This window comes from Phalacrocorax carbo, chromosome 4, assembly GCF_963921805.1.
Source record: "Phalacrocorax carbo chromosome 4, bPhaCar2.1, whole genome shotgun sequence".
In the NCBI taxonomy this organism is placed as follows: Eukaryota; Metazoa; Chordata; class Aves; order Suliformes; family Phalacrocoracidae; genus Phalacrocorax; species Phalacrocorax carbo.
Genome location: NC_087516.1, coordinates 76,983,069 through 76,996,900, shown reverse-complemented (window position 1 = coordinate 76,996,900; position 13,832 = coordinate 76,983,069). Strand labels below are relative to the sequence as shown.

General features: G+C 46.5%; 1 protein-coding gene across 1 annotated transcript in view; it reads left to right on the top strand.

Annotated features, from left to right (window-relative positions):
• The first annotated feature begins 1,151 nt into the window (after positions 1-1,151).
• Positions 1,152-13,832, top strand: part of FGF2 (fibroblast growth factor 2) — a 31,608-nt gene continuing 18,927 nt past the window's right edge. The window contains exons 1-2 of the mRNA XM_064450500.1: positions 1,152-1,504; positions 2,497-3,317. Of these exons, the coding sequence (XP_064306570.1) occupies positions 3,134-3,317 (184 nt within the window). The 5' untranslated portion in view covers positions 1,152-1,504; positions 2,497-3,133. The remainder of the gene's footprint in view (positions 1,505-2,496; positions 3,318-13,832) is intronic.

Here is a 13,832-nt window from a genome sequence, read left to right as displayed (position 1 = left end):
TCTTTTTCAGGTGTTCTGAGTATGATGCTACTGAGGGTCTCTAAAAATTTAAGCATTATACATTGAATAAAGGCAATATGTGGATATACAGATGGCCCACAGTTATCTACTGTTGGAATGGGGTGGCTGTCTTGTTTATGAAGTCCCTTGTGTTCAGTATGGCCCCATAGTATAACAGCAGCAGTGGATAAAACAGGTTTTTCTCTGTAAGAGGTAAGCTATTAAAAAATCTAGCTGGTTACAAGACAAGGCAAACACAAAAAGGCGGGTAGTTTAGATAAATGGAACAGCTTAGGGAATAGGTCTCTATCTTTGAAGTAGAAGGAAAGTAGGGTTTAAGGCATTTTAACATGGAGTATGTTTTAAGCAGGCCAAGAGATGGCTTATGAAGGGGGTTGGAAGCAGTGATACTTAATGGTTTGGGTGGAGGGGAAGTAGCTGATGGGTGTGATTGTGCGCAAGTTCTGAGCTGAGGAAGGGTGGTGGTCGGGATAACGTGGTCGGCGCCACAAGAAGGGAAAATGCTACTGCCAAAATTGCTTTAGTCAATGTTAAGAGGAATATTAATGACCATATTAAGAGGTTGGAGTGCAGAAGAAAGTAAAATGGAGGAAATAAAAAACTGGCACGTTTTCCATTTGAAGAATGAAAGAAAGGAAAATTTAAAAAAAGAAAAAGAAAATTGGCAGATCTTGGGGTGAGTGCAGATATGGGGGAATATGACCTTCCATTTTAGGTCCGTTGTCTTTTATTTCTGGGCCCCACAGGTACAAGTCCCAATGACAAGCTTTGAAAGAGCTCTCAAGCTGCGTTGTGCCACTTACAGCTGCACAAGTTTTTAAAAGGATTATTTGGTAAGGAATTTGGGCTGATTACCTTACCCACTCTGCCACCACTGGCTTGGGCCCCATCATGGGGGCCAGGGCTCAGAAGACCCTCAGAAATGTCAGGGCCCCATCCTGTGAAACCTGGTCTTTAAGCTGCTGGCAGCGCAGTGGCAGGGCTCCCAGCTGACCACAGCGGGGTGCTCCCGGGGCACAGGGCCTTGCTTCTGCCGCGCCGGTCGTGTCCTTTTTCCCAGAAGATGGAGCGCTGACCTATGCGATGCTGAAGTGCGATTTCCCAGGGCAGTGCCCAGCCTCTGGTACGTGAGAGCTGTGAATGGCCTGCTGTGTGTGCAGGGGAAGGAAGAGGTACAGAAATGGTTGAGTGGAACTATGGATAGTTAGTCTTTAAAAAAGCTTTTTGGTTTCTCTGGGGGTTTTACTTTGTTGTTTTTGTTTGGTTTGTTTTTTATTTTTTAAAAACCTTTGCACAGGTTTAAGAATGATATTTTCACCCCTTCATCTTCCCTTCATCAAGATGGGCAAGAAAGAGGCAAGGACTTTGGAAGACTATAGTGGAAGGAGGCAAAATGCCCTGAACACGGTTTCTGTTGCAGAAGAAGAGCAAGAGGAAACAAGGAGGGTCTTCGCTGTTGGCTGCGACTGTCCACAACTCTCAGGTACAGTGGTAACGGTGGGATTTCCAGGAGAAATAGCAGAAAGCATCATAAGTGGACGGGCGGCAAGAAGTGAGAGCTAGAGAATGTAACGGGGTGGGGGGGAACGCTCATGAGCAACAGGGCTGAAATCCCCACGCGTGGAGGATGACGGCAAGCGCTTAACACTTGGCCGTGCCCGCGGCACTGCGAGGGTGCGGCCAGCTGACATGGGGTGAACCTGCACCTGCCCTGGGCCGGGCTGCGCCGTGCTGTGCCTTCTCCGTTCATCATGATTAAGCCTCTGGAGTGAGGGTGTGGGAAGCAGCGTAATTGTCACCAGTTCTGGTAAAGAATTACAATTTATGGCTTGTGAGGGATCAGAGTTGGGAAGTTTGATGGGCAAGAAAATTCCTTTACACATGTGGTAGCAAAAAAGAATGTTATAAATCGTGTGTGCTGGACGGCACGTCTTGCTTTTTGGTGTTTATTTCTTCGTGCAAGTTGCAGTATGGTGGCTCTGTGAAATGAAGAGACCGGTGTTAGCCATCCCGGTTGGGATTGTCCAGGGCTGCTTGTGCTGCCTCTGAAGTCAGAGAGCTTCCCCAAGGAGCAGGCGTGCACAGCCTGCTGCTGGACACATCTGGGGTGCAAAGCATGCATTTGGAAACAAACCTCTTCGTCCTGTTTTGTTGTCGGCCGCAACCACAAAATGCATTCAATGGGTCTACACGCTCTATGTATTTTAGAAATAGTAGTAGTGTTGTTGGAAGGCCGGTGCCAGAGTTTTCTCCTATGGCCCTTTGTAGACACCCGTTGGTCAGTTTGCTCCTGGTGAATGGGAACAGAACGAGTTCCTCTCTGGTAAATACACAGAAGTGAAAGGGTTGCCACGTGGATTTTAACAGGTCAACACGTTTTACTATATGGTGATTTAAACCATTTAAAACTATACGGAGGCCGCATAACTTCTGGTTTAAATTAACCCTCCACTTACTTTCTTTATAAACCCCAAGGAGAAGACGTCCGACCTTCCATCCGACACCCCTGCCGCAGCACGTTTCCAGCGCTGCCGGAGTGACCGAGGGAGCGGGGTTCCCCCACGGAGCCTCCCCGGCCCCGCCACCCGGGACCTGCTGCCGGAGTGACCGAGGGAGCGGGGTTCCCCCACGGAAGCCCTCCGGCCCCGCCACCCGGGGCCCGTCGTGCCCCCCCGCTCCCAGCCCCGGGGCCGCACCGGGGCGGTAAGTGCGGCTCCGCCGCCTCTCCCCCCCCCCCCCCCCCCCCCGCAGGGAGCGGCCCCCGGGGCGGGCGGGGGCGGGGGCAGCCCGGTGCCGGCGGGGAGCCCGTTCCCGGCGCGCTCGGCTCGGCTCTCGTCTCCCTGCCCGCCCTCCTCCTTCCCTCCGTCCGTCTGTCCGTCCCTCCCTCCGTCCGTCCCTCCCCGCCGCCGGCCGGCCGGCAGCGCCGTTGCGCAGCTCCCGAGGACGGGCTGGGGCCGGGACCCTCGGCGGCGGGCAGCGGCACCGGGCGCAGGGCGGGCGAGGCGAGGCGAGGCTGGACGGCCGCGGCAGGGGACGAGGCCGCCCGGGGCTGGCGGCGGGGGGCGGCGGCGGGGGCCCGGGGCGGCGGGGGGGCGCCGCCGGGGCCCGGCGCATGGCGGCGGCGGCGGGGAGCATCACCACGCTGCCGGCGCTGCCCGACGACGGGGGCAGCGGCGCCTTCCCCCCCGGCCACTTCAAGGACCCCAAACGGCTGTACTGCAAGAACGGCGGCTTCTTCCTGAGGATCAACCCCGACGGCAGGGTGGACGGCGTCCGGGAGAAGAGCGACCCCCACAGTGAGTCTCCCGGCGGACCGGGACCGGGACCGGGTCGGGGATGGGCCGCCCCTCCGCCCGGGGCAGCGGGGCTCCCGGGGGGGGGGGGGGCCGGCGCCTCGGCGCCCGTCCCGCCCTGCTGAAACATCAGCGGCGAGCTTTGCTTGGAAAGAGTCTGTAAATACGCGTACGCTCGTATATAAGTAAAACGCGCGTATGCACCGACGTATGGTTTACTCCTACAGGCGCGTCCGGCGGTTCCGGACCGGAGCATCCCAAGGGCCGGGTACCGCACCGGCGGCACGTCCCGGTGCAAACGCTGGTTGGCGTCTCCTCATTCAACCTGCTGCGGCACGGAGCTTGTCACATGCAGAAAGATTTGCTTTCGTGCTTGAAGGTGTCCGAATTTGTTTACATGGCTCTCAAACGGGTGTAACGGCAGTTGACCGCTTTACGCGGCAGTGGTAAATCGTTAGCATGAAGGTGGAAAGAAGGTGGGTTTTTTCCCGGTGCGGGTAACTCCTCATGAGTAGGAGTGCTCTTAGCGTGCAAGTACTCTTAGCAACAGGAGCGTTAATTTGTTCAAGGTTTATAACAAAGTACTCTCAAAGCACCTTTTTTTGGCTTAAAACATTGCACGTTGTGATTTTAAAAAAAAAATCTTAATTCAGGATGGATAAAATACAGCTAAAACAAAACCCATGAGTACCAGCAGAAACAGTTTGTCCCGTGGTACCTGATCTTTTGAGGGAGGAAGAGGCTCCTGAACTGGGAACACAGCCCGCAGGTTGAGTGGTCAGTGCAGTCTTGAGGGTCCGTGACCCAGCCCGCCTGCGGTGCCAGGCACCCGCTCTGCTACAGGCAGCCTCGCAGGGAGCATGGGGCAGGTTGTTGTTAGGAACATCGGCTGTTCTTTATCCCAAAGAGCAAAATGCCTTTTTGCAGACCTCAGAATATTTTGAAAGTATTCAGCATGGAGTTTTGCAGATGTGGCAGCAAGTTTTTGAAATGCCTGTCAGGTATTTCCTTCAAAACAGGTACAAGGAGTTGCTGTGTAGCTGTCTGTCAGATAGGTAGTCTCAATGCGCTTCCTGGTTTGAGAAAATCTGTTACTGTACAGTGTGGGCACTTTGACCAGGCAGCGGCCTGCCGGCGGGCACTTGGCATAAAGAGCAGGTGAAATGTTTTACTGTGATTCTTCATCTGGTTTGCACCTGTGCTCTGAGTGACAGATGCACAGATGGGACTAAAGTCAGAAGATGAAGAGGAGAAGGAAGTGAGGGGGCAGACCAAAGGTTCTTAATGTTAGCTTCCGCTTTGGACATTCACTATCGGCAAAAAAGCTTTTCCAGCAATTCCAAAGAGGTACTGTAACAGACTTTTCCCAAATAACAGTATTGCCAGGTGGGGCTTCAGTCTGAGGCTGTTTTATTTTGTGACTTTTCAGCAGAAACACTGTATGTGTGATGGGCTGAAGATGTATGTGGAACAGTATATTTTGGGAAAGTTAGCATCATTTATTAGGCCAACTAGTATTCCTAGGAAAAGCTATAGGAAGATTTCAGACTTGGTCCTACGCGTTTGTGTTTCTCTCTCAGATATGGGTTTAAAGGGAAGCGTGGTTGACGTGTGAGTAGTAACAAAATATATTCATTGCCAATACAGTACAGTAAATTATTGCATGTGGACCTTCCAAATGTTGATGCCTAAAGCAAAGTGTTTATTTACATAAGTGGTTTGATTTTTACATATACCAGTCAGTTACTGTGCAGGATCAAGTTTGTGCTGGAAAGCATGCAGTAATGTGTTCAGCTTGCTTCAGCCTTTTGTGTTTGGGAGATCTGGGAACTGGAATTTTTACAGGAAATAAGTCTCATTAGTTAATAAAACATGTCATCTCGTCCCTAGAAGTAGATATGAAGATATGCTGGAAGTTTGCTGCAAAGGGAGACTATGTTTAGTCAGGGACGTACAAGGCTGAAGTTGGGTCTCCAGACACTGCCACGGCTGTGAGGTTCTTGCCTCGCTCAGCGCTCTGCTGTCTGCCGTGAGGAATGCCGGTAGTGGTGCGTGTTGTTCTGTGCTCGCCTGGCTGGGCTGAGCTGCCCTGAGTGGCGGGGGTGGTATTCATCCTTGTCATCTTCTGCACCACAGAGCTCCCCCCCACAGAGCTCCCCCATCATCATCATCATCATCCCCCACCTTTTTTATTATTCTGCCAGGAAAACTAGTACTAGTTTTATGTTCTTGAGTCTGTCTAATGTGTGTTTTCTCTTCCTGTTAAGCCTTATCAATGCTAGAAATTTTTTAGCTGACTTCTCATGGTGTTTTCCTAGTAGTGAATTATGTTTGAAAATCTAGCTGGTGTTGGCAGTCCTGCCTTACTCTTTCCTTTCAAGTTTCTCTGTTTTGCGCTATAGCTTTTTTGCTGTCATTTCTTTCTGACTCTCCATTTTGTCTCTACATTTTCTTCTCTGCCTCTTCAGTCCTCTCTGATCACTGGTGTTCTTTTGTTCTTTGCCCTTTCCTTTGGTACTGGTCTCTCTGAAGCCCCTCTCTTTTCCTGCCCTTTTTCCTCTTGAATGAATGGTGGCAACAGGTAAAGGAAAACCTGAGTTATTAATGACTGACATGGCCTCTGCCCTGTGCTGCAGAAAGTTAGCCACCACAGGTACCCATCAGCTGGGCACTCCCTGGCCATCTGCAGAAAATCCCTTTGTTTAAAAAAAGCAGTTATAAAAGTTAAAAAGAGTGTGATAGAGCTGGAGGGCTGGCAGGACTCACTTCCAACAAGTGCACCTAGGCACAGGCGTGCCGCTGCGCCTGAGCTGCCACCTTGTCCCCTGCTGCCACGCTCTCCTTTCCTCGTTTTTGGACAGCTCTTTGTTTTTCTTTTTCTTTTTCCTTTTTTATTTTTTTTTTCCCCTGAAAGAACTCTAGTTCCGAGTAGTAGAGAAATCAGTGCGAGTTGCTATGACATTACAGAGTTCACATCCTTCGCATCTTTGTTGCAAATACGTCATTCGCTACAAATCTGCGCCATGCTGAACTCTGACCCGGTGAGTGCTGCTCTGTGGGAGTCCCTGTGAAATCTTGTGGTATGCCTGGCAGGTCACGTTGGCATGGCAGATGGCAATAAATCTTGGACAACGTGAGAAGACTTTAAAAAAAAAAAAAAATTAATGAAGAAAACGTACACCTCAAGTAACTCGTGGTGTTTCTTAGTTAAGTGCAAAGGCTTTGTAAGCTGGTTTTGCGGGAAGAAATTGAATGGCTGCAGAGAGTTTGGTTTAGAAATCTAATTAAAGGACAACTAGGAGAGATTCTTGTGGTAGTTGGCTATTCTTACAAATTAATTATCCAAAATAGCATTCGATTAGCACATCCTCATTTTTACTTTTAAAGGAAGTTCTTATTTTAGAAGGTCAATGACTATATTCTTGTGTTTCAGATCAGAATCTAATACTATAAACAAATTTCTATTATCCATGTCCTTTTTTTGCTCCTCTGCCTCTAGTACTAAGGGGGCGGCTCGTTCAAAGAATATGGTCTGTTTTATGTCATGGCACTTAGAGTTTTGACTGTTTTACACTCACCCCATTCACTTTGGTTTATTCATAATTGTGTTGTGAGTGAAATTGGGGATTGAAGTTTACGTCCTGTGTGCTGGAGGATTGGAATTGTATGATTCACACAGCTAAAAAACAGGACAATACGTCTTACGTGGTCGATGTTGCCACATCTGATGTGTGCTGTACAGTGACTTCAGTGAAGTGCCCCTTTGGACACACCCTGGGGACTTCTGCTGAGTCTTTTTCCCTTGAAGAGGTATGTTTCAGACAAACAAGAAACAGAAGGCACTTTCTTAGAGTTTTATTGTTTAAAGCAAAACAAAAAACATGTCCTCTTTTTGTTGTTGTTGCTGTTGATCAACAACTTCTGATTTATGCCCTGGAAAACGTACAAAGAACGCAGTCTTTTTGGAAAGGCTTTTAGAAACCCTCTGGAGGTGTTTGCCTCAAAGAGGCTACAGTGCTGTCAGAGGGGAGAAGCAGGGGAATGGAAAGGGAAAGCTTATCCATACATTTTAGAAAATGTCTAATAGCACAGCTTGTTCCCTTCACAGTTTCCCTCACTGAGGAATGGTTGGCATTTATATATTTCCATAATTTCTCAAGTAGCTTTATTTCATGGTGAGCGTAAACCAAGGCATCCAAGGAATCCCGAGTCGTTCTTGTCCGCTTGTTAATGAAGTGACGAGGCTCCAGCCTGTCACTCAGAAAGGGTTCAGCAGTGTGAGCGTTTATCAAACCTGCAGACTTCCCGAAGTAAATTCTTCCTGCTCAGTAGCTGGCGACTCTTCCACAAATACCTCAAGAAAATGTAAAACGGGGTAATACTGGTCCAGGAAAATTTCTTCGTAAGAAGAAAGTTCCTTTCATAAGTAGTTATTAATGATATGATTTTTACTTGTATCATACGCAACATTTAAATGGTTACGCTGTGAATGTTTTAAAAAGACTATATTGAAGTTCATGCAGGCTTTTAGGGCATACCAGCTTAGTCGAGAAGGTAGAAAGCTGATCGCTGTTCGTACAAATGGAAGAAAACTGTGATCCTCAGAGAGAAAAATTTGAGCAACTGTCAGGAAGTGTTTTAGGATGAAGGTTCAGTACCTGGTGTTTCTTTTTTTTTATAGGTGTGTAAGTTATTTGAGTTGGGACTCAGAAGATCTCCTCTCCCATTTTGGTGTCCCACAGACGTGGCCGGAGCTGTTGACAGGGCATCCTGTTCCAAATCTTAGTGCCAGGTGACAGTTTATTTTTTTTTTTTAAAAAACCTGGCCCTAAACATCTGAATTTATTACTTCTACCCAAGTGCTTCTGAAAACAGACTCTTTTTGCATTACTTTTGATCTATTGCACAGACCTTAACTGGTTTGCCAAATACCAATACTTTGCAACACAGTCAACACAGAAGTTTGTCCCGGCTCTCAGATGCAGCTGTTTTAGGGAATGTGAGGTAGCGGAGAGCTCCCGTGGAAAAAAAAAAAAGTTGAGAATATTCTTCCTTTGTGTCTTTTGCTTATTTTTGTCATAGAAATGCTGTCATACTGTTTTCTGCATTGTCCTGCAGGGTAAATTGATTAAATGCATAAATAAATTACCTGCGTTGGCTGGGCATGCTGACAGATGGTGCTCGTCAGGGGAGGATCTCTCTTACCTGTTGTTGTGTCCGCTAATCCTCTTGCCCAGATTTTAGCGAGCCTTACCCACTCTGAAGGTGTGTGACCGAGTAGCGGGTATGCTCTGAAGGTGGAGCTAGGCAAATATGAGATGCCTCTGGTGGGCAATGAACTGTCCTGTCTCTCCCAGCTCTTTTCTGCCTGGTTTGGAAAGGGCTGCTGGAAGAGTGTGGAAGGTTCCCTGGGCACCACCATCCACAGGTACACTAGAGGGCAGGATTTAGCCCTTAAATCTTCTCACAGGCTGTAGAAACCAGGAGTGCTTATAGGTACTTCGATATTCTTGTTTGCAGAAAAAAAAACACCATAGTCCAACTCCTGCTTAGCTGTTGCACAGGCATTGCTGAATGAATAAGGCAAATACGGATAATGCACAGTAGTTTGACAGGATACAGTGAAATTATGGAGATAGTCACATAAACGCAGATTCTTGCAAAAGCTGTCTGACCCCCTTATGTGGGTAGATTAAAACTTTTGGTAAAAACTGTAGTGGCACATGTATGACATTTAGTGAAATCAGAATGAAGGCTCTGGGACGTTTGTCATCTTGATAAAATGGAACCACATATTCCTGCATCGCTCTTCAAGAAAATGAAATCAGGTGGCTGCTAATGGTTTTCATTGGGCTAATAAATGCTTGATATTTGTGCAGCTGGTTTGAAGAAAAAGTTTATCCTGTGGTGAAGAAATATTTAAAAGCAATTTACAGAAGGTGAACTATGTTAGTAATGCTTTTTTAAGATCTGATTTCTTCTGACATACTAGATGAAGAGACTAAGTTGCGGTCAGTTAAAACCTGTGGGTTTGGGTTTTTCTCTCTTTTTAAAGTGTGCTTAGTGTATATTACTGAAGGGTTTTAAAAGTTGTTCTGATTCATCTTCTGTAAGAAAAGCAGGTTCGGCTTCTGCATTCTGTAATAAAAGCAAGAGAAGTGCCAAGTGCACAGACAGTTGAATGGGCAGCAAGAGATGTAGCACTGGTTTTGGCAGTAAAATTAACAGCCACAGGGTTCAAAAGATGCTTGAAGATAAACCCCAGAAAAATGCCTTCTTCCCCCGTTCAGTTCCCACGGAATGCGTACGCCTATCGTATTTTCTAGAAGAAAGGGCACCAGTTGCGCTGCAGTTTTTGGGGCAGAATTCTGTTTAATTGCCCTTTAGTTAATCAATGTCTCAACCTGAGTTTTACCATGTAATCTTTTCAGTGAAGATTTGTTTCTGTAAGCTTTTCCCAACTCCCTTACATTACGCATGCGGCAAGCAGTTTTAAAAATAGTTATTCAGTGATTTCTATATACTTAAAGTTGTTAACACGCTGAAGTGAAACATGTAACAAGATTTTCTTTGAATGTTTTTTCTCTGAGCTTAATATTTTTTAACCTTTTTCTTCCCCAGAAAAATATTTTTCCAGTATTTCCTCATTTGTTCAAGTAGTTTGAACTAAATCCATTAATCCATCCATAACTTTTGATGTGAGCAAGAGGAGCCTGAAATTTGTGCTTTGATTATGACAGTTTTTAGCACTCTTGGGAGCGCTGCCCTGGGATCGCTGTCCATCTGTTGTTTCAAAATACTTGAGAGGTGATCGATTGTACTAAACTGGTTAATAACCCTGGAAACAATGGAGCTTTTAGACTGTTGGTGGCAGCATGTTTAGTGCAATTACCTAGTAAAAACAAAACAGACTATACAACCTCAACGCAATCCAGTTCTGAAATAAAGGTTATCCTGAGAATGCTCAAGTTACTATTACTTAAAAAAAGTACATACTTGCATGAAATCTGCGAATGGAATATCTATACCAGGTGGCATTTGAAATGTTTATGGTGATGGGATTACATTTCAGTTCTGATGGAGAATGAATAGCCTTTACTTCTGTTAGTTTCTGCGTAAGACGGCGCATTTCAAAATAGAGCAACTCTCTCCTCATTTGTCATTTTCAGTAATGTGTTTTGTGACAGTGTATGGGTGAACTTGGGTTCCTGTCTGCCTCTTCTGCTGCCTCCTGACTTCTCAGTAAAAATATTTAAAGGGTGACTCTCTGGAGGGCTGGTGGCAGTTCAGGATTATTATCTTATGTAGTTTTTGTTGTTTGTTCAGGGTAGGGCCAGATTTTGACTGAAGCCTGATATGATCGTCCAAGAATATAAATGAGATGATGTCTACAAAGCTGGGTGGAGGTTGTCTTCCACAAACTGTCATGGTACACTTCTGGTTGAGTGATCCTGTATGAACTTATCACTCATGTTTGTTTTTTTTAGAGCTTGAAAACCACACTGCTCGAGTGATTCAAAGGAGAAAGATACTAAGGAAAGGGGGAAGTAAGAACTAGACTCCAGAGCCATTTGTAGTGGCAATGGGGTGAAATTATAGTCCTGCATTGTGGAGCTCGTTAGCTTGTCGCTTACCTTGTGATGAGACTTGAGCAGATCTCGTAAAACATCAATCATCAGGATTCTGGTTGGAATGTGCAAGTCACAAAATCCTGATACTCATGGCTATGAAGTACTGCATGGTGTTGTGTTTTGTAAGAGCAAGCATAGATATCAGCTGTGATAACAGCTTGAAAATATTTGCAGACTGTTTCTTGGCTCCTTCAGGCTGACCCAGCCCGGTGCCCATGATGCCTGGCATCCGCCTGCAAACCCTTACCATGCCGATGTGCTTTATTAGGCATTCTGTTGCCATTTTGTGGTTATTTTTGCTGATGAGGCATGTCCTTAACATACGCAGGTCTATAGGCATCTCGATCTGTGCTCGGTACGCCTCTTTTGGAGAAACGTGTAGCACCTCTTGGGACTAGCACCATTTTTGTGGCAGACTGTATTTTTTCTCTGTGTTTCTGGGTACTGGGAAACAAATACACGAGTGTTTTGTTCCTATCCACGTGTCTTCCTTTTCGCCTTCCCCTCTGCAGCCCCAGTGTTTTGTTTTAACATTACCCATTAAGTTGCCAGTGGTAACTGGCCAAGGGATCCTTTGGTTAGACGCTTCACCTGATCTAACAAGCCTCTGCTTGCTAAAAGGGATGGTCTTTCCTCTTCCTTACCCCATCTCAGTGGTGCTGTAGTTGGCACTGCCTCTAGTACCAAATTCAGCAAGGGGGCGAATGGGTTTCGCAACCAGCAAGGGGTGGTAGGAGTGTGCAGCTGGGAGTGTGGGAAGGAGGGGCAGGAGCTGCCCCTTTCCAGTGGCAGCTAGCGGTCCGGTTGTCACTGCCTGTCTTGCCGTACCATGTCCTGAACCAGCTCATCTGTTAAAATGCAGGACAAGGTACAATGTCTTCCTTGACAGATGACTTGAAGAGGGTGAACAGATGGAGTCCATGCGATTGTCACCTATATTACATTTCAGGTTAGAATAGTGATTTTAGGACGATAATACGGTGAGTGTTAATGCAGCCCCACAACTCTGGGAAGACCAATAGTGAGACTGAGATTTCTGGACATAGAGAACACACCTGTGCAGCAGTTTTGTGCAATACTCCATTGGGTCCTGTTGATACCTCTGGCAACAGAGATGGATACAAAAACAAGAGCATTTTTGGCATGGAGGAGCATCCAGTGAGGGCCATACAGAGGATGTAGGGGAAGCTGCTGTCATCACTGTTCGGCAGCCACCTAGGGTATTCTGCTGCACAGGCTCGTTAGGCTGAGCAGTTTCTGGGAAATAGTGTATGGATTCAGTTCACGGGGTTTCTGCAACTGTAATGGAGCAATTGGGATGAATAGCCAAACGTGCGTCTGGCCGTGCCTCTGAATAAGTAAATATGAAGGGTTCATTTTGTGGTTTTACAGATGTTTACAGAATCACTATGGATGTTTTACTGACAGTAATGTAGTTCATTCAGGAAAATTGAGAAAAAAGACCTGTGATGCTGGTGCCTTTAGAAATGCGGGAATTTCTAAAAGCTGAAGAGGTCAACAGAACTGTCCCATCTTGCCAGTTGTAGTTTATTTCAGTCCCAACCTTCTGCTTGCTTTACTGCTTCAAGAAGCAACGTCTTCCAGAGCATTTGGTTGTGCTTGAGCTAGTACCAGTGATTGTAAGGTGTTGGTATTTGCTGTTGAAGAGCAGAGCAAGGTGTCTCAAAATGAGGCTGAATTTCAGTGATCAAGCTCTAGTACCATCGATCAATATTGTCTATGTGATATTCTGTTAGGAGATAATGCTGTTAGGAGCGATAGAAATCTGGTCTGCCTGCTGGTTTGATGTGATAGAAGGCGAGACAGTGCGATTGCTGGTGCTTGTAGCCATGGCATACTCTTGCAGTGAAATCTGGAGCAGCATGGAGATTTAAACCAGCAAAGTGAGCGCTGGTGAGTAATGGTCTGGCTGAAGCCGGGCTGAGGCAAGTAGGTTCTTCCAAGCTGCAGGTTGTAAGGTCTCTCTCGTTGTCAGGAAAGTGCTCATATCCCTTCTTAGTGTCGTTCAAAGTATTCAGAATAAGCAGTGGGTTTTTATTTGGAGAGCTGGAAGCTGGGGAAGGGACTACAGCCTGATCCCTCTCTCTGCAGTCCTGCAGACCCAAGTTCTTGGCTCCCCAGTAGAGGCTGTGTCCCACAGTGTATCCTGTTTGCCTCCTCAGAGTGAGCAGAGGGGGCTGTAAAAGTGAAAAGTGTTACCCAAATATTTGAAGGGAAGTCTAAAAATGCACTGTGCTTTTTATTTTCCGGTGTCAGGGAATTTGGTTTCTTAGGAAGAAGAGCTCTTTATACTCAAGTGAGGCTGCGTTCAAAAGCAAATTAGAGCCTTTTTGTGAAGACTCTGGTTCACTACTATTCTGGATCAGCAGTGACTGACAGCTCTTGTGCTTCATTGCAGATCATGCTGTTCCCCTGTGGGTGCGTTATTTAAATGTCAGCATAGGGTGGATACGCAGCTTGATGGAGGGGGATAAAATAGATGGAGAATGAAGTAAGTCCCTGGGCTTAATGTTGTCTTTGCATTGTCCTTGCAGTAAACGAGGTGGACAGGCACTGGGAAATACTGTTCGTGTGTGTGTATGGACTTCGAATGGTCTTTCCGTTGACTCTTTGCGAAAATATTTATTAAAGACTTGGTGGTTAATTCAACTTCATTGGTATTGGAGATGGGGGAAGTGCAAAACCAACAGTCACTGTCTCTTAACCTTTTGGCCAGATTAAGAGCAATTAACTCTAAAGGGCAATTTAATTTATAGGAACTCTTCCTTACCAGTGTGTTATTTCTTTCTACCCATCTGCCGTGCCATCTCCCTGGCACCTTGGTGCCTGACACAGCTTCTCTTTCACCACTGTGCTTCAGACTCTT